A 20319-nucleotide genomic window follows, 5' to 3' on the forward strand; every position below is an offset into this window, starting at 1 on the left:
TGTATCTAACTTATACCATTTTATAGGCAAATTGTCCAATAATAATCTACACTAAAATATACTGCTACCTTAAACAAGTGGGACTGTTTCACGTCGATAAAACGCTCAAAAACATGCATCAAATTGCACCATTTGCAACATCAAAATGCAAAAAGGGCTTACCGTGGGAGGGGGACACCCCCCTCCCACACCCTCCCCTCCTCGCTCGCTCCGCTCGCTCGGGCTCGGTCGCTTCGCTCCCTCGCAGACTAACCGCCCCCCCCCCCTAAGATGAAATCCTGGCTACGCCGTTGCTCTCAATACCAGCTGGGAATCATGTATAGAGTTTTATTTATGACTTTCTTAATGTTATACATTATTAGTTTGGATAAAGATGGTTTGTCTCAGAAATACATGATAAGAATTAATATTCACTGCATTGTGAGCATTTTGTTACTGAAGTACATTGTATTTATCATATTATGATGATTTCCTCATCACCTCCTTCATTACTGGAAAGAAATGAGCAATGACCAGCAGACAATGTTTCAAAGAGCAATCCTCAGGTCTCAGAATCCAGCAGGTCTTCCTCCCTTACGGCTGTCACAGTGAGCCTCCAGCCAGTCATCTTCCAGTCGTTTGATAGCTTGGACGAAACCAATCTTGGATCTCTCCTTGGCCTCGTGACCTTTCACCTTCAGACCTTCCATTATGTCCTACAGGTTTTGATTTTGATTTGATTTGATTTTATTGTTCCACATCTCAAACACAAATAACATGATACAATCGATTGAACATAAGACTGGACATAGCGTCGTAATTACAAAAAAAAAATAAAAATACAAGAGAAGACAATTTTACAAACATGAAATGTGGAGGACCTACTAAAAAGCAGAGCTTGTAATGTACAGGTGACACAATAAACAATACATCCTCTCAATCAGTAGGATGTCGGACCAGGAAAACAAAATCTCTTTACAAAACAATCGAGATGGGACGAAATATCAACCTTGCTATTTAATACTCCACACTTTGTAATATCAGTATAAACAATACTGACAAACATTTACGTGCATGTGAATCTACAATCGTATATGCACTGTTTGAACTAAAGTGATACATTTCTTGTTAGTGTAAAGATCATGGAGCATTTTTTCTCACATTTCACAGATAATTTACATCATTACAGCTCATATACTCATTAAACCTATTCAGACTTTTTTTTCAAGTAGCATTAAAAGAAGTGGAATTATGTGGAGGAAAATTTGGGCTTTAATAGCTTGATATAGCAAAAATATTACTGAGTGAGCTTGCCCTGCACTCCTCACATTCTCTACTAACCCCTAACAAGGCTTACCCTCCTTTTCCTCCATATCAAACCAGGTGAAGCTAAATCCCCAAGTGAGCGTAAAGGGTGTGTACAGTTCTGGTCGAGGTGAGGATTTAGCTTTAAACGTTTTGCGAGATATTCAGAAACCACTCTATGAGATGTCAAAGAGCATGCAATTCTAAGGGGTATCAACAGTTTATTTGATGAAAATCTGTTTTGAAATGGCTGAGATATCCAAAAACAAGGTGAAACAAACAGATCCTAATAAAAGGCGTGGCCTGTCACCTTTTATTATTATCACTTTTTTGGATATCTCAGCCATTTGACAACCAATTTTCATCAAATAAACGTTGAATCCTTCATAAAATTGCATGCTCTTTCATATTTCATAAGAGGCTTCTCATTATCTCACTTAGGAATGTTCAAAACATGAATCCCCACCTCAACCAGTACTGTACAATCCCTTTAATCTACCCTGTCTCCCTATGACTCATTTTTACTCCATATAATCTTTCTCTCTCTCCCATCTTGCCCAAAACTGTATTCTGTCAGTAAAGCAAGTAAATTCACATATTACCTGAGTGTCACTTTTGCCATAGTCTTCCCTCTACACAGCACATACTCTCCCTTTAATTAATCATCCCACATCATGTTCCTTGCCTACACCAAAACATAAATGGTTGATTCACGCTTATAACAATGCATACTCACACTAGGAAATGTGGGCTCATAATTGAAGTACTGTGGAACGAGTTGATGGTGGACCCTTTTTCTTTCTACAGCATCAACCAGAGAAGACCCGAACCAAAGCGTCTCCATGGATACCTATGACAACAGAGCAGTGAGGTCATGATGACGTCATAATGAGTGAGGTTACATTCAATCGAACCGAGTGGTTAAATCCAGTCTTGATATCCGTACATGACTAGATTGAATTCGAGGTTTCATTGGTATCATCATGTTACCTATTAATTACACCATCATTGTTTAAAAAGAAATTAAAAATGCTGTTACCACACAATTATATCGTAAAGTTCTGTATCATGTGTGTCATGCATTTTATTAATTATGCAATTACTGAATGGCGTCAGATTTAAGATCACTACTTCCGCATTGGATAAGACACCTACATGATTAAAGTTGACTTCTTTCGCCATCTTAATATGACTGGTTTTACCATTTCACGACCATACCGTCAATGCATCACTAATCCACAATTCCAGTCAATATAGAAAAATAACAGAAATCATGAAAGTTAACTATTTTGCACATTAGCCAGAATTACTTTGATCATATCTTCTGTGTTCACAATGAAATTGAGTTTATGCAAGAGATATTCGATGCCTTATATCCACAAAATGAGATTAGAAAAAATTAGTTGTGATTGTTTTAAAGAGCTTGATCAAAACGATTGTCGTACAATGGATTACGACTTATGGAAAAAAAAATATTCTGTTCATCACCTACCAAACTTGTTGCTGTGGTGATTCTTGTACCTCCTGATGCTCCAACAACAAAGCGCACATGGCCATTATCATCAACAATGATTACAGGAGCCATGGACGACAGAGGGCGCTTTCCAGGCACTATGAAATTTGCCTCAGAAGGTGGTACACCAAAATAGTTGTTTTCTCCGGGCTTAGAGAAGTCATCCATTTCATTGTTGAAGATAATACCCGTAATATTCCCTCGGACCTTTGATCCAAAACTTGAAAAGAATGGTGCACAGAAATGTGTTTGCATAGAACACAACATTTCAAGTAATTTGATGTAATTACAGAAGGGTAATGGTATAATGACCAAACCCTATAAAGAGGGGAAAAGTATATAGATATTCGTTTCCAAGCAACTACGTGTATTCCCAGGTGGTCAAGCTATAGGGGATGTAAAGGATTCTATTGCGTTGCATCATCCAGATTAAGATTCACCGTAGTGGAAATGATTATGGTAAAACCATCAACTGATTTTTTTTTTTCAATTTCATCACCATTCATTAGGAAATACCCAAAATAGAATTTCGGTTTTTGGTGACCATTTTGGATGCGTCAAAACCCTTTGGGATGCAAGAGTTGTCTCACCTACATTTCATTTCAGCCCCCTCGGAACAGGGTAAGACCATCAAATCTTTTAATTTTTTAAACCATCTATGAGGAGGTATAAGGAAATTTCAATTTTTGGCAGCCTTCTTGAACATCTAAAAATCCTGATGGATGCAAGAGTTGCATCATCAAGATTCGGAATCAGCAGCACCATCCAAATAATGTCATCCTTCTGGTTTTTTTTTTTGCAACTTTCTATTATTAAAGAAATATATAGAAATGTTATATTTTGGCGGCCATTTTGGCGTCCATCTTGAATATTTCAAACCCTTAAGGATGTTAGAGTTGCATCATTCAGATTCAGATTCAAATTCAGCACCCTCAATATAGGGTAAAACCATCAAATGATATTGGGCGAACGTCAAAACAAGGTTCAGCATCCGGCACGCAGACTACCAGGTGTTAAAAGGTAGGAGACTGAGGTAAACTCACATAGGTGTTTAAAGGTGAGAGGGGTAAACTCACTAGGTGTTAAAGGGTGGGAGAGGTAAACTCACTAGGTGTTAAAAGTAGGAGAGGTAAATTCACTAGGTGTTAAAAAGTAGGAGAGGTAAACTCACTAGGTGTTAAAAGGTGGAAGAGGTAAACTCATTAGGTGTTAAAAGGTGGGAGAGGTAAACTCACTAGGCATTAAAAGGTGGGAATGGTAAAGTCACTAGGTGTTAAAAGGTAGGAGAGGTAAACTCACTAGGTGTTAAAAAGTAGGAGAGGTAAAGTCACTAGGAGTTAAAAGGTGGGAGATGTAAACTCACTAGGTGATAAAAGGTATATAGGAGAGGTAAACTCACTAGGTGTTAAAAGGTAGGAGAGGTAAACTCACTAGGTGTTAAAAGGTGGGAGAGGTAATCTCACTAGGTGTTAAAAGGTGGGAGAGGTAAACTCACTTAGTGTTAAAAGGTGGGAGAGGTAAACTCACTAGGCGTTAAAGGTAGGAGAGGTAAACTCACTAAGTGTTAAAAGGTGGGAGAGGTAAACTCACTAGGTGTTTAAAGGTGGGAGAGGTAAACTCACTTAGAGTTAAAAGGTGGGAGAGGTAAACTCACTAGGCGTTAAAAGTAGGAGAGGTAAACTCACGTGTTAAAAGTTGGGAGAGGTAAACTCACTAGGTGTTAAAAGGTATATAGGAGAGGTAAACTCACCAGGTGTTAAAAGGTAGGAGAGGTAAACTCACTAGATGTTAAAAGGTGGGAGATGTAAACTCACTAGGTGTTAAAAGGTGGGAGAGGTAAACTCACTTCGTGTTAAAAGGTGGGATAGGTAAACTCACTAGGTGTTAAAAGGTATATAGGAGAGGTAAACTCACTAGGTGTTAAAAAGTAGGAGAGGTAAACTCACTAGGTGTTAAAAGGTGGGAGAGGTAAACTCACTTAGTGTTAAAAGGTATATAGGAGAGGTAAACTCACTAGGTGTTAAAAGGTGGTAGAGGTAAACTCGCTAGGTGTTAAAAGGTGGGAGAGGAAAACTCACTTAGTGTTAAAAGGTGGGAGAGGTAAACTCACCAGGCGTTAAATGTAGGAGCGGTAAACTCACTAGGTGTTAAAAGGTGGGAGAGGTAAACTCACTAGGTGTTAAAAGGTGGGAGAGGTAAACTCACTAGGCGTTAAAGGTAGGAGAGGTAAACTCACTGGGTGTTAAAAGGTGGGAGAGGTAAACTCACTTAGTGTTAAAAGGAGGGAGAGGTAAACTCACTAGGTGTTAAAAGGGGGGAGAGGTAAATTTATTAGGTGTTAAAAGGTGGGAGAGGTCAACTCACTAGGTGTTAAAAGGTGGGAGAGGTAAACTCACTAAGTGTTAAAAGGTAGGAGAGGTAAACTCACCATAGGCGTTAAAAGGTGGGAGAGGTAAACTCACTAGGAGTTAAAAGGTAGGAGAGGTAAACTCACTAGGTGTTAAAAGGTGTGAGAGGTAAACTCACAATGTGTTAAAAGGTGGGAGAGGTAAACTGACTCGGTGTTAAAAGGTAGGAGAGGTAAACTCACTGGGTGTTTATGGTACTTGTGACTGAAGCGGCATTGCCTTCCTGGTCTACAATAGAAATGTGCGATGTTCCCCCATCGTTGACAATTTGGAACTCAGGGTCATAGTATGTGTAGTTGTATGTCCTGTCATCGTTGATTCTAGCTCTCAGACCATCTGCGTATGTTTGAGATGTCATATTCGCCACCAACTGCAGATTCAATAGCACACACACACACACACACACACAAATGAAATCAAATAAGATTATGGCTTGTTGTGATTAAAGCAGAAAATGTAACTGGGAATATAGTTTTACCTATATCTGATGCATGTTAATCTGATGCCATTTTGCATTATCAGATCAAAATAAGGCCTACAGTATAAACACCTTGTTCGTCAATAATTACTTGAATTATTAGTATGCCTCTTTTCAAAATTAACATACTTTCTGTATACAGTAGTCACCCTTCAGACATAATCCGACAAATTTCGAAATGAAGACTATTTGATATTAACAAAAAAAAAGTGACATACACAATTCTTCAATACCAGTAAGTCATCTAGCAAACAAGAAAGAGAAACATCATCTCTCTGGGATGTGCAACAAAGGTAACATGGTTATTGACATAAAAAAAGTACCAGTGCTTGACGACAGTCAATGCACCAATGTTTGGAAGCCAAATGGGAACTTTAATTTGACTTGGTAGGATATTGACTTTTTTTTTTGGGGGGGGGGGGGGGGGAGGGGTTTAATGAGGAAAAGTGACGTTGGGGCTTATTTACGAATATTTCACAGTAAATTTCTGCTTGACTACAAAAGTGATACCTATTATCAGTGGCGTATCTAGGGAAAACGGCGCCCGGGGCAAGCGCGAAAATTGCGCCCCTAATTTCTGAAAAAGTGTTCAACCCCAACCCCATCCCGGTAGGGACTTTAAACAAAGTCCACATGATATGCTTTTTCAAGCACTTTAAAGGGGTCTTTTGAGGGTGATTTAAATGTAATGAACTTTGATAAATTTTGGCGAGCGAGCGCAGCGAGCGAGCCGAAAATTTTGGTATTTCAGCTTACAAAACATGGAATTCTTGTCATTTTTTGCTAATCAAATCTTACAATTCCAATCAAGATAATGGTAGTGACGGCCTTATAGATAACGATTTATACCAACAAACTTGCATAAGGAATTTCAAGAGTAGTCTAAATTAGTACGCGCGAGTTAGCCGAAGTTGTATATTTCCACGTCATCATCACGTTTTGTTTTTGTCTCTTTTGTCTTTTTTTTATTGATAAATTTTGGCGAGCGAGCGCAGCGAGCGAGCTGAAAATTTTTGTATTTCAGCTTACAAAACATGGAATTCTTGTCATTTTTTGCTTATTAAATCTTACAATTCTAATCAAGATATAGTGACGACCTTATAGATAACGATTTATACCAACAAACTGAGGACTTATAATACTAGTACTCTAAATTAGTACGAGCGAGTGAGCCGAAATTTGCATATTTCCGCGTCATCATTACGTTTTGTTCTTATCTTTTTTGATTTGTTTTTTTTCGCGCCCCCCCCCCCCATTATGTTCGAAACCGTTGGCGTCCTCTCTTGATCCAATCGGCGATCGCTTCAGAACGAATGAAATTGCAGCCGCTGCTCCGTGTAACATTTTTCCTGCTTAATATAAAATGACATGACAATTATTGTGTGAACACAATAGACATTGTCATTTTGTGCGCGTCATCGTCACGTTTTGTTCTTATCTTCTTCTTTTCTTTTTTCTTTTTTTGGATAAATTTTGGCGAGCGAGCGCAGCGAGCGAGCCGAAAATTTTTGTATTTCAGCTTACAAAACATTGAATTCTTGTCATTTTTTGCTTATTCAATCTTACAATCCTAATCAAGATAATAGTGACGGCCTCATAGATAACGATTTATACCAACAAACTGTGGACTTGGAAAAAAATACTCTAAATTGTACGAGTGAGTGAGCCGAAATTTGCACATTTCCTCGTCATCATTACGTTTTGTTCTTATCTTGCTCGATTTTTTTTTGCGCCCCCCCCCCCGTATGTTCGAAACCGTTGGCGCATTCTTTTGATCCAATTGGCGATCGCTTCAGAACGAAAGAAATTGTAGCCGCTGCTCCGTGAAACATTTTGCTTGCTAAATATAAAATGACATGTGTGAACACAATAGACATTGTCATTTTGTCCGCGTCATCGTCACGTTTTGTGCTTACCTTCTTTATTTATAGAAATTTTGGCGAGCGAACGCAGCGAGCAGGCCGAAATTTTTTGTATTTCAGCTGACAGAACATGGAATTCTTGTGTGAACACAATAAACATTGTCATTTTGTATGCGTCATCATCATGTTTTGTTTTTATCTTGTTTGATTTGGTTTTCTGCCCCCCCCCCCCACCACCACCACCATTCTCCCTCCCCCCTTCCGGGCGAGTTTTTCTTCTTCTTCTTCTTCTTCTTTTCTTTTTTCTTCTTCTTCGTTTTTTTTTTCTTCTTCTTCTTTTTTCGTTTTTTTTTCTCGTTTTTTGCGCCCCCAAGGAGTGGCGCCCGGGGCACGTGCCCCCCTTGCCCCCCCCTAGATACGCCACTGCCTATTATCTGTCAAGGTGATAAATACAAACATCTGAAACTATCCAGGAATTAAATCCACAGATTTCAAGATTCCTCTCATTACTTTATGGCCCGAATTCACGAAGGTGGTACAATTGAAGCCATGGTTTAAACTATGGACAAAAGCCACGGAGCGCCAAGTGTCGCGTGGAATGTTTCGTTACGAAGTCGGTCATATCGTCGACGAAATGATTATTTTGTTACGAAATGACAACATTTTGTAACTAAATGAACATTTCGTCCACGAAATGATAGTTTCGTTAAGGAAACGGTCATTTTGTCGACGAAATGACCAATGTCGTAACGAAACATTTCATGCGACACTCGCGCGCCCCATGGTTTTTGTCCATGGTTTAAACCATGGTTTCATTTTATTGTACCACCTTCGTGAATTCGGGCCTATATGTATATAGTATCGTATTGAATAGTAGCTTTAGATTTTGATACTCGATGACGCAACCTATAAAAAGTAAAATGGCGCCCCATAATATAATCAGTGCATCTAGTGGCTCTTTGCGTCGTGAATTGAGCAGACGCAAAAAAAAAAAATGGCATAAAACGCGCTCAACGACGCAAGATCGATTTTGATTTTTTCACAGGTTTTTGTGTTTTTGTTTTGTTTTTGTTTTGTTTTTTCTTCTGAACGTCCGCATTGCAAAAATCTAAAGCTCCCTATATCCAGCACTGATCGAACGTACATCTGTGTTTAACACGCGATACATAAACCGAGCCTGATAAATCACCTCTCTACAACCTTTTATTATGGTCAATATTCAAAAGAGGATTACTGATTGCAAACACCGGTTATACACGCAGCTTTTTAGCTCTGACGTCTGTGACCTGACAATTATTTTGGGTTTGTGAACTTGCCACACTCAACTACAGCTAATTCCTCTACCAGTTAGTGATTCATTCAATGGTATCAAGAGTACATTACCTCTGTGATATTGACAAAACTTTCGTCTCCAAGGGCGCTTCTCTTGGCATAGGCAAACTTAAAGGCCTCAATGATGCGGTGGTACGTAAGAACTTTGTTACTGAGAGACCCAATACTATCAGGAGTAAAATCATATCCTGTAAAATGGACACAGAAGCCACATACAATAAATATTAGGAATTCATCACAAAAGGATCACACAGTGAGAATGACAGTAAATTACACTGACTGGAATCATAAGACCAGAATGACCCTCAAGTATAGATTCAGTGTATTGTTAAACCCTGGTCACGCTTGTTCTGTATTTAACACTAACATTCGGACTACAAGTACTAAACATCAGCCCTGACATTAAGTGACTTGCCGTGGAATATTAGATTGTTTTGAATGAAGGCAGAAAAATAAATAATGAACCATCAATGAAATATTTCCATTTAAAACAAGATGATCCCATATGGCGTCGGCGATAATTGTTAAACGAAGAAATCAAGATATTGATAATGCCGATAGCCACGATGGACACGGCCATTTAATTTGCTACGAAGCAATCTATTTCTCTGTTTCTTCTCAGGTACACTTCTCTTACCTTCAAGGATGTTGAGTATTAAGGCATAGACAGCTCCACTGCATGGTGGCCTGCCAGAGTACACAGTCATATCATTGACTCGGAAGCTCAGTGGTGTTCTCTTTTCTACACTGTAAGCCGCCAGATCTTCAACTGTGATAATACCATCTGACCAGAAACAACAAACATATTCTTTGCAGTAACATGTTAATTTCTTGTGCCTTTACATAACAAGATTGTTTGTTTCAGAAATTCATCGTGCACAAATACATTTTGTATTATTCCTTTACAAACCAAAAATAAGAATACTACACAAACACGACAAATACACGTTAATATCCACTGATATCTGAAGCCTCAGACCGTACTAACTTTTGGAAACCACCAGCGAGAATATTATACAAAACTTTGTTCTTTGCTTGATATCAGACTCAAATCAACGGACGGGTAAAATGACACACACAAGGCTAGACATTCTTAAGGAGGAGTTAAGTTTATTTATTTTCACAATTACATTACTGCAGTGTCATTTTGCACTAAAATAAATTAAATAAAAATGAATTTAGAGTTCCAATTTATATATAATACTTACAGAACATATCAACCGTTAGTTTTCAAGAGTATTTCAAGTTCAATTTCTCATACAACGAAGAATATGTGATTTTTGTACGTTCAACCTTATATCACTATTGGAATGATTGTATACATGTATAGGTTAGTGACTATTTCTAGAGACACAGTCACATTACTGAAAGTGTTACGAGCCATTAGACGAAAGAAGTGGCAAGATAATAAGATATCAACGGGTTTGATTTTCAAGAAGCACATATTTATCATGACAGAACCAGAAAACAAAACATAGTTCCATCCAAACTACGAGAATGATGACTTCAGAATGCCACCCAAGCAGAGTCCAGGAGAGTCCCCATCAGCCGCAGTGACTCACCTCTATTCTGCACCTCAGCTGCAATGGTTTCAGCAATCGACCCATTGTAGAATTCACTCGCTCCATTATCTGCAATCTTGCGCAGTGTGTCGCCTAGCTTCCTTTGGTACAAGGTGTCTCCAGCTGCAAGAAGGTTCCCATTACCATCAGTAAAGACCTCTCTGCAATAGATACACAATAAAAAAAAATACATGCACTCAATAGAGAGACTGCATGACCATCACTGGGGGCGCTGTGGCATAGTGGATAAGACTCCCGACTCCCGATCGGAGGACCCGAGTTCGAATCCCGCCCAGTGATTACGTCCTTGGACAAGATGCTAGATACCCACCATGTCCCTCTCGACCCAGGTGTATAAATGGGTACCTGGCAACGCTAGGGTACTTAGTAATACATGATAATGGCAGGGCTCTCTGGTAGAACAGTGGTAACAGTGAAGAGACTACCCTGGGTAAGTAAGACTTTATTATTATTATTATTATTATTATTATTATTATTATTATTATTATTATTATCATCATCATTACTATTATTACTATTATTATTATCATCATTATCATCACTACCATACTGATCCTTTACTGACTTAAAAATGGAGTGAATGTATATTTAACATGTAGTCTATAAGGAGTAGATACAATGTATGGAGCATTATCACATGTGGTGACTCTTACAGACAACCGAAGTTCAAATCACAAATGTTTCTCTTATAACATGTATAACATGCAGGGTACTTTGTTTGTTTGTGTGTTTTTTGGTGGTTTTTTTTTTTTGGGGGGGGGGGAGAAACTAAGAGAAGCAACTGATGATTCTCTTTATAGACTGTTAATCTTTACAGGTATGCTGAAAACAGCGGATAACATTGAGCTCAAATACATGTTCTATCATTGCTACAATATAATCTGCTTCTATACCATGATCTACTTCAATATATCTTACAACGATTTGAAAAGAAAAGTGTAATGTATATACAGTGATAATATGGTAATTAGCTTATTCCTTTATGGTATGTAACTGACATCATCACCATGGTAACAGTCATCATGGCTGTCTATAGAAGATGTTTTGGTGAGTCTTATTTTACCCTTTATAGTGAGTGTTTCATTTATCATGTTTAACATTCATAATCATATGAATCTATGTTTAAAGCAACGCTCATTTCCACAGAAAGCACTCACAGTATGATACCAATTAGCTTCAATACCTTAGACTCTCATCCGACAGCATTATCTCTGACTTTCTGCTGATGGCGTATTCAAGCTCAGGGCTGACAATCAGGCCATTCTCTGCTAGCTCGATGGATGGTTCAAACAGCCGTCTCCATGGCAACTTGCCAAACATTTGGTGGGCATACCAGTAGCCCTTGATCTCTCCGGGCACCCCAATAGCCAGGCCACCTGGGCAGGGCACAAATATATGTATTATATACACACACATACAATTACATATTACCATTTCATAGGGCAGCATCTTCAACACAAATATTGGGATATATAGGGATACACAATACAACTGGTGAAAATCTTATTTTCCGTTATTGAGTTATTGGGAGATAACATGAGATTTACCTTATTTCATGTCTCTGATGACCTCAATGACATGTTACCTTTGACGTCATGACCCTAAATTCATTTCTGTCTTTTTTACCTTATCATGAACACACCCTACAAATTTGGTGATTCGTTAACTCTGTTCTCTAGTTATCTTTTACACTAACAGGCAGACACAAAGGCTGCAGAACAACAAAAGCAGACAAATTAAAATTGCGGAACCGAAAACATAGCCTCCGCCGGGAGTAGGTTTCTGATGCACATTTGGGTACAATACTAGTATATGGACGAGATTCTATACCAAAAAAAAAAAGAACAAAAAAGAAAAATAGTAAGTCTACCACTCATAAATACACACACACACACATATCATATACATATGTAATATGATATACATGGACATCAATTGTATAATTGTAGATACAGAAAAATCATATATCATAGGGGGAGACTTTGTGAGCTGAGGCGATGCAAAACTCCCTTACCCCCCCCCCCCCCCCCCCCCCCAATCCACGCCCCGCCCCTGCCTGGCACTCAGGGAAATAAACCTTTGAGCGGGGAGGTTCCTGTCACGTCCCTGCTTTGATGTATAGTTTAGTTTCCAAGAATGAAAATGAAGTCAAAGTTCTTGCTTCAAATAGCAGGAATTAGACTCCTGTAAAAACGACAGATTGTTACACATTCGATTTATTTTCATGGCAGAAGCTTCTTTCAACAGTCCAAGGCAGAATGAAAAATCCCCCTACCTAGTGTTGAGGCGTCTTCTGATTTGTTGAAGTACATATCTCTGTGGGCTGCAAGCGGCGCCTTTTCACGGGAATCCCAAAAGTGCGCAGTCCCCTCATGTTTATCGTAGTAGAGGGTGAAGCTCCCCCCACCAATTCCTGCACTGTGAGGATTGTACAGTCCTACACATAGCAAACCAGCGATGGCTGCATCTATTGCACCACCTCCATCAGTAAGAACATCTCTGTTTTAGTATTATGGTGACAGGAGAAAGTATAGACAGTTACACAATCATGATGATAACCACTATAACACATCTCTTGACTAGAAAGCAATCAGCAGTTTTCAATAACCCATCACTGACTGAACACAAAATTCTTGAATAAAAAGCAGATTGTGAAAGTAAAGTAGGCATATCAGACACATCAAAACTTTATAACCTTTGGATGTTTGAGTTTCTTTCAAAGCATTGAGTTCAGCAAATTTTGAATATTTGCTCATCATCAACTGGTCCACCAACATTTGATGGGGCATTCAATAGTCATCTGACTTGGATGACTTGACTGTGCCAACTCAAAGGGGGTGTTTCATCAAGTTAGTCAGCGCTAACAATTTCATTGATTTTAATTGGCTGAGATGCTCTGGTTACTAACTGTTACTATGGTAATTGCCAGAGATTGACAACTTGTCAGCGCTGACTAACTTGATGAACAGGGATGCCAAGTTCAAAAAAATTTTATGAGTGAGATTTTCATGACTTGGCATTTCGGCATGCGAATGTGCGCGCTTTCGAGCGAGGGTGTGGGAGGGGTTTTCCTCCCTGTGGCCTCCCACGGTAGGGAGCTTTTTCAATTTTTGCGATCAGGTGCATACTTTTAAGTGACTATTTTTTACTTATTTTGAAAGACAAAAGGGAAATATACCTTCATTTGCAACTATCACTTTAATCTTTTGAGCTATACTTGTATAGGCCCAAGTTGCAGACTTGGCCCGATGGGTGATGCGTGAGAAAAATAGGTGTCATGCGTGAGATGGTGAGATTGCCCCTAAGTGCTTGAGTCTCACGCAGAATGCGTGAGACTTGGTAGCTCTGGATGAAACACCCCCTGATCCAGGGGCGGATCCAGGAATTCTGTAAGGGGGGGGGGGGGGGGCGTGACTAATATTTCTGGTGCCACTTCCGGGTTTCATTTCATTTTTTTTCTTTGTTTTTAACGAAAATTAAAGGGGGGCGTGCGCCGGTTGCGCCCCCTCTGAATCCGCCACTGTGATCCAAGCAGAGGAACTAGTTCTCAGTGAATTATGTAGACCCTTAGATGAAGAACCGTTGATGGTAACTGTCTGAATGGAACCTTCCTGACAGAAAACTCTAGATTCAGAGGACATTAAGCTAGGCCACTTACACCATAGAAGTCCAGTCGAAGACGGACTAACGATGGGAATCCTTAAAGGACAAGTTCACCTTCATAAACATAAGGATTGAGAGAATGTAGCAATATTAGTAGAACACATCATTGAAAGTTTGAGGGAAATCGGACAATCCGTTCAAAAGTTATGAATTTTTGAAGTTTTTGTGCAGTAACCGCTGGATGAGAAGACTACTGCAGTGTGTGAATAACTTAGATGTCACATGCGTACAACAATATAAGGAAAATATAAAGAGAATTTCACAAAATTTCATTTTTTGAAAAAAAGAACGCATTCCCCCGACTCGTTACCGACAAAATGTTATGGGTAATATTATTCCCCCTGCCTTTAGAAAGAGGCAAGTCAAGTGCTCTTTTATTATGCGAAAAAAGTGAAAATATGTTGAATTTTCTTTACATTTTCTTTATACTGTTGTACGCATATGACTCACAAGCTGTAGTAGTCTCCTCATCCAGCGGTTCCAACACAAAAATTTAAAAAATTCATAACTTTTGCATCGATTGTCCAATTTTCCTCAAACTTTCACTGATGTGTTCTACTAATATTGTTGCATTCTCTCAATCCTTATGTTTATGAAGGTGAACTTGTCCTTTAAATGCCTCTATCAACTGAGTAACGAGAAGCCACAGGTCGTGCCATTACAAATCCTACTGTTAGCCTGTTTGTTAGTTTTAAACTTTCCTGCACAAACCTTGAATTATTTGTGCTTTGTGTATACATTTTATGGATATGGCCACTGGTGTCAGAATGTCAGTAACATCTTTATGAGATGATCAATGGTTTGCAGTGGGCATTTAATGATAGAGGAAAAAGTGACATCTTTTCTTACTCTCTTGATTCTTGATCGGCGAGTATGAAAAACCAAAAAACGAAAAATTCATTTCCAACCTGTTTAATGTGCTCAAAAACAAACATACAAACACACTCTGTCAGTGTTTCTCTGTCATTTTTTCCTAATGTGAAGGGTCACCAATGAAAGTTTATCTTTTGATCACATGACCCCCCTAACCCACTACACTGTAAAATAAGGCCTCTTCATTAATCAGTCACCTTCCAATTTCGGAGCAGCCAGCCGCGTCTGCTGCTACAGCTGCCCTCTGGTAGACAAAATCTCGACTGGGCTCACTCTGGCTTGGTCTGCAGTAGATGATGCCAAGTGCTATACCTCCCCCGATGAACGCTGCCAAGATGACAGTAATTCCCAGACCTGCAAGGATTCTGACAAGAAAAGACAAAGGAGGAACAAGGACATTCGTTGACATGAATAGATGATATAAAGTGTAGAATCTGCTATATATACACTCTAAATAAGAAGTGGTGTTCCAGTGCATGCTATTAGCGGCATTGGTGCCGTTAGGATCAACATCATTTTGTTCATTTACAAGAAATATGGGGCATTTGTCACTTGCTGCCTTTTGCCAGAAAGGGATGGTACTGAGGGACCGATTTGATAGTGCATTAGTACAATGAGATGAGTATTTCTTCCCCAGGGACATTGGGACGTGCACTTTATAACAGTATATTTAGATAACAGATGATATGAGGTCTCCATCCATTTCAAGCTTAATTGCTTACGATGGTGGTCTCTTGCATTCAATGATCTCTGTTACTGAAAAATACTGTATATTTCATTTTATGTTTCTGTGTATCTACATTGCTCAATGCAATCACCTATCTGTATCTATTTGTGTACTGTTATCGATTTATTTCACTGCACTTGCTATTCTTTGTCTTTGTACTTTTTGAAATTTTTATTCAAATTGTATCTGATTGAATGCAGAAATAAAAACAAACAAACAATAACAACTTTATTTCAGAAGACATAACTGTGTATCCACAGAGTCGGGAAATTATTTAAGAAAGGAAATCATCACATACTCCTGTCACAAAGTGTTTAATTCTTTCTTACTTGTAACTCGTCGGCGTCTTTTTCTGTGACTTGCTTTTCTCCTCCACAGCCAAGGCGGTGGTCAAGTTGTAACTCATGATGTAGAGAAGTAAAATGCGTGGTGACGAAGGATCCAACTCAACTTACTGTACCCCTTGGAGGCTATTCAAGCACTGCGATAAGTTAGTTGTTGATAAAGCTCAAACAGCGAAGATGGTCTATTTGCGATGAGTTCCACGATTGCAAAGCAAACTTGGTGTACTGATGAATGGGGTATACCCGCGGGCGTCCTCGTGGAAAGATGGCTTGAAGAACTGATTTATGTTGACTGCACGCGAGACAAAAAGGATTCCTGAATGAATGTGTGATAAGTCCTAAAGGTCCTTAAGGTCGTTAAAACTTTTTTTTTTTCAAACATCGTCAGTCCTCTTTGATGACAGAGTGATATGACGTTACTTCCACATTTAGGTCAGAAGTGAAATAGAACACCTATAGATTTGTGGATCTTTAATCCAATTGTTGTAATTATTGAAACATAAATTTTGGAATGAAGAAAGACCTGGCGGTCATACGAACTTGTGATTGCACCTGTAGCTGTTGAAATATGCCCTGTTTCTCCTTCATGGCAGATATAATCTGAAATCACAGCTAGCAAGGTCAATAGTTACTTCAGATCTTGAATGAATCGTGTTGAAAATCTTATTGAAATCTAATGCTTTTTTCTGAATGAAGGATCTTGAAATTACTATACACATGATCATAACATCTTAGTCAAAACTTTTTCTATCAGGTTAATAACGCCAGTCTACTGTAATCTTCCTTTATATTTTACGGTCATTTCATATCTTATACCGATTTGGAAGTCAGATCTAAATGCTAACATACCATAGTTTTGAGTTCCAGGACGTCGAATCTTTAAACAGAATGTATCCATATTTGGATGTTTTACGAACAGTAAGAAATTAAAGTTATCATGAAACAGTTATCATGGTTATATTTGAAATTTTCTGGATATCCACATCGAAATCCCATTCAACATTATAATACATAACAAGATCCTCTGCTCCCCCCCCCCCATACCTGACTATTATATAGTTTGCACAAAACTGGAAAGGTGTGCTGTAACAGAAAGTGACAAAGATCAACACAAGTACAAACTAAGAAGCCCTGTTTTCTTTTGGTTTGTTTGTTTGTTTGTTTTTTGCATCAACGACTATAATTTATAATCATTTCACGTTGTTAATGATCCTGGAGAGGAGTGGCTTGTATTTGCCAGTTCTTCCTATATATCCCCTCTTCTCAACTCCTTTACGATCTTTCAATTTTCGTGAGAAGTTATGTTTCATTCGATCAAAATAAAATATTAATTGGTAGATATATAGTTTGCACCACTCTATTCTATAATAGTATGTTACTACAGAGCATCAAATTTTCAGTTAATCACTTACAATTTGTTTATGGCGAAAATTAGATTCACACTATGAGTGCACTCGGTCTTATTGGGCGCAAACATCTCACAGTTTAATTCTTATTTTACAGCAATAGCGATTCATTCTGTTGCCACGTTTTATGTTTTGTATATTTAGCTGACAAACAATTTTAATTTTCTTTCCCATTGAGAGCCTACCACATCCTGCTGTTTGTCGAATAATTTACAGGTCATGGCAACCACCCATCACCGTGTATCAATGCACCTGTTGCACCATGCACCCAATCACCATGAACTTATCCAGTGTAAGAAAAACTCATGGCCAATCAAGAATCAGATCCATTTATTGCTATCAAACGGGAAACACGATCGAGTTTGTACCAATCGAATAAAGCTATAGCTGCACTCAGTGCTTCCCAACTCAAGGTTTGAAACTGATAATTGAACGGATGTGGTCTTGAAATCAAAGTGAGCGCGGGGATGGGGAGGGAGGTTGGCCTATTTTGGAAAGGAAACCGTATAATGATTTGTGTACAGTCCAGAATATGATGACGATGAACAAGAGGGTGCCTACCAGCCCCCCCCCCCCAAAAAAAAAAAAACACTTACTTATACATTGTTATTACTATTCAATTTTATTTCATTTTATCTTATCTTATTTTATTTCATCATATTTTGACAGGATAACAAGATCAGCAAGTGAATGCTGTTTTACATCAAGGTCCTGTACAAAACAACTATATACATATTAAAAAAAAAAACTATACATGTCCACGATATAGACGTGGAAACTAAACCGCGCCCTCATCTCTCATTATCTGCACTCCCACATCAAAATGATTTCAATTGGATCGATTTCATTAAAATCACCACACCGACGTATTGGCAGGCGTATCAAGGGTTGGATTAATAAAGGGAAAATTTTACAACAGGTGTATAATAATTCATGAACTTCAACAAGACCCAATGATTACTATTCACAGAGTATTGCCAAAGAAAGCGTCATGATAACATCACATTTTTTTTTCGACATGTTCAACATCCTTAAAAAGAGATCTAGCTAAAAAGTATTTGAAGATATAATTATTGGTCATAAAGCCACCTGCAAAAGTAAAGAGAGTTTTACATGTCGATATCAACATTTTACAGGTTTCCACTAACATAATGAAGAATCGTTTGACTCTCATGATTATTTACAGAAAACGAGTATATCCACATAAACTGGTTGCATATTCGCAGTCTGATTCTGCAGGCAAACAATCATGCATGTTGTTAGACTTGGTTAGCAACATTTTTTTTGGAGTGATGTTGGGTCATATTTTAGCTTTGCATCACAACAAATTGAAACCGCTATTTATGTCACATCAATATCAATAGAATGTATGTTCATCGACATATAGCGTTTGTGGGGGGGGGGGGGACTCCCCTTGTACCGAGCACGGCCTTTTTAAAGGGAAGGTATAGTTTTAGTTGTGGTCAAGGCGGGACTCACCTTTTATTAGAACCATTTTGTTTTGGGATGTCTTAGTCATTATTTTCAAAACTGATATTCATCAAACCAAATATAAATCATGAAAGATCATTACAATTTTAAGAGGAATTCAAAGTTCAAATGATGGAAATCTATTCTTAAATGGCGGAGACATCCAAAAACAAAGTGGTCCTAATAATAGATGCCTGGGACCCACCTTTTATTAGGACCACAACCAAAACTACCATCCCCTTAACCACTTTCTTCGACCCCACCTCGTCACACCCACCACAGAGAACCTTTTGTAGGACTGTCGGCAGATGATATCCACTTTTCTTTCTAGCTATATGCTGCCCCTCAGCCCACCCAGCTATTGGTATTATGTTGGCGAAGTAACCTTTCAGAGACGATTTCCATTTCAGATTTGACAGCTTAAGATGTAATCTGGCATTTATCAATTCTGATTCTAATTATCTATCAGCGATAGTAGGAAAAACAAAAAATTTGCCATAATCTAGAGGTTCGTACTCACCGATTCAGATCTCAACTCAGAGTGTGAACACACATAACCATTGGAAACTTCAGTATACCAGTTTCATTGATGTATAATGTAAGACTTCAACACGCAGTTCAGAAACTGTAGGTTGCAGGGCTGTTTGAGCATGATCACTCTGCAAAACATTATAACGCTTAATGATGCTAGTCCCGGGATACTAGTATTCTGGTTTGCTCATCATGATCAAATGAAAAAAAAAATATCGAATAAACGCGGAGTCACCAGTTTACGTTGACCTTCCTACTTTCCTGGTGAAAGTGCTTGTTTGTTTGCTTGTTTGTTTTGTATGTTTTAATACAGATAGTTTTTTTTATTTTCACTTCCTGGCAGAGTAGCAAAAGGGCAATTGACTTGCTCATTTAGGAAGGAGCGGAATAGCATTACCCTCAACATTATCAGTTACAAGTCGAGGGAATGTGTGAGGCCTACTTTTTTTTTTAATGACGCGTTCTGTTGCATTTCTTTATATTTTCACTATATTATTGTTCTTCATAATGGCGTAACAAACTGTGACAATGACAATGACAATGAATGACAATGAATTTTATTTCTTAAAACGGCCCCTCCCGGGGTATGGAAGAAATACAATGAGTATAAAACACACAATAAAAAAAAAATTAAATCTTTGGCAGTCACAACACATAAATACATGTAACATAATATCGGCAAGATTTAACAACAAATAGAGCACACTGTGTCAACTGACACACTTCACAGTTTTGGCACTATTAAAAATGATTCTAGTCAAACTTCGACATAATTATCTTACAAAATCTGGACAAATTCTTCAACTTTTTAATACTCCTACTACTAAATAATTGATGGAATTTAA

At 38.4% G+C, this 20319-nt stretch overlaps 1 protein-coding gene across 1 annotated transcript; it reads right to left on the reverse strand.

The window, feature by feature from the left end:
- Positions 1-548: 548 nt before the first annotated feature.
- Positions 549-16129, reverse strand: LOC139734413 (glutathione hydrolase 1 proenzyme-like). The gene is made up of 11 exons (XM_071645200.1): positions 16053-16129; positions 15194-15361; positions 12736-12959; positions 11644-11836; positions 10440-10600; positions 9515-9661; positions 8929-9065; positions 5388-5575; positions 2777-3017; positions 2021-2134; positions 549-695 (listed from the first exon to the last, which is right to left on the reverse strand). The coding sequence occupies exons 1-11, from the start codon at positions 16127-16129 to the stop codon at positions 549-551; spliced, it is 1797 nt and encodes a 598-aa protein (XP_071501301.1).
- Between the last annotated feature and the right edge of the window lie 4190 nt (positions 16130-20319).

This window comes from Diadema antillarum, unplaced genomic scaffold (assembly GCF_040938485.1).
Source record: "Diadema antillarum isolate AM-2024a unplaced genomic scaffold, OU_Dant_1.0 seq00000525_RagTag, whole genome shotgun sequence".
NCBI lineage: Eukaryota > Metazoa > Echinodermata > Echinoidea > Diadematoida > Diadematidae > Diadema > Diadema antillarum.

Excerpts from the sequence above, each read along its gene's own strand:
- LOC139734413 (XM_071645200.1), bottom strand. The coding sequence starts at position 16,129 with ATGAGTTACAACTTGACCACCGCCTTGGCTGTGGAGGAGAAAAGCAAG. Across the intron at positions 15,362-16,052 it reads AAGACGCCGACGAGTTACAA|AATCCTTGCAGGTCTGGGAA; the intron begins GTAAGAAAGAAT and ends TTTTCTTGTCAG. Across the intron at positions 11,837-12,735 it reads AGAAGACGCCTCAACACTAG|GTGGCCTGGCTATTGGGGTG; the intron begins GTAGGGGGATTT and ends TGCCCTGCCCAG.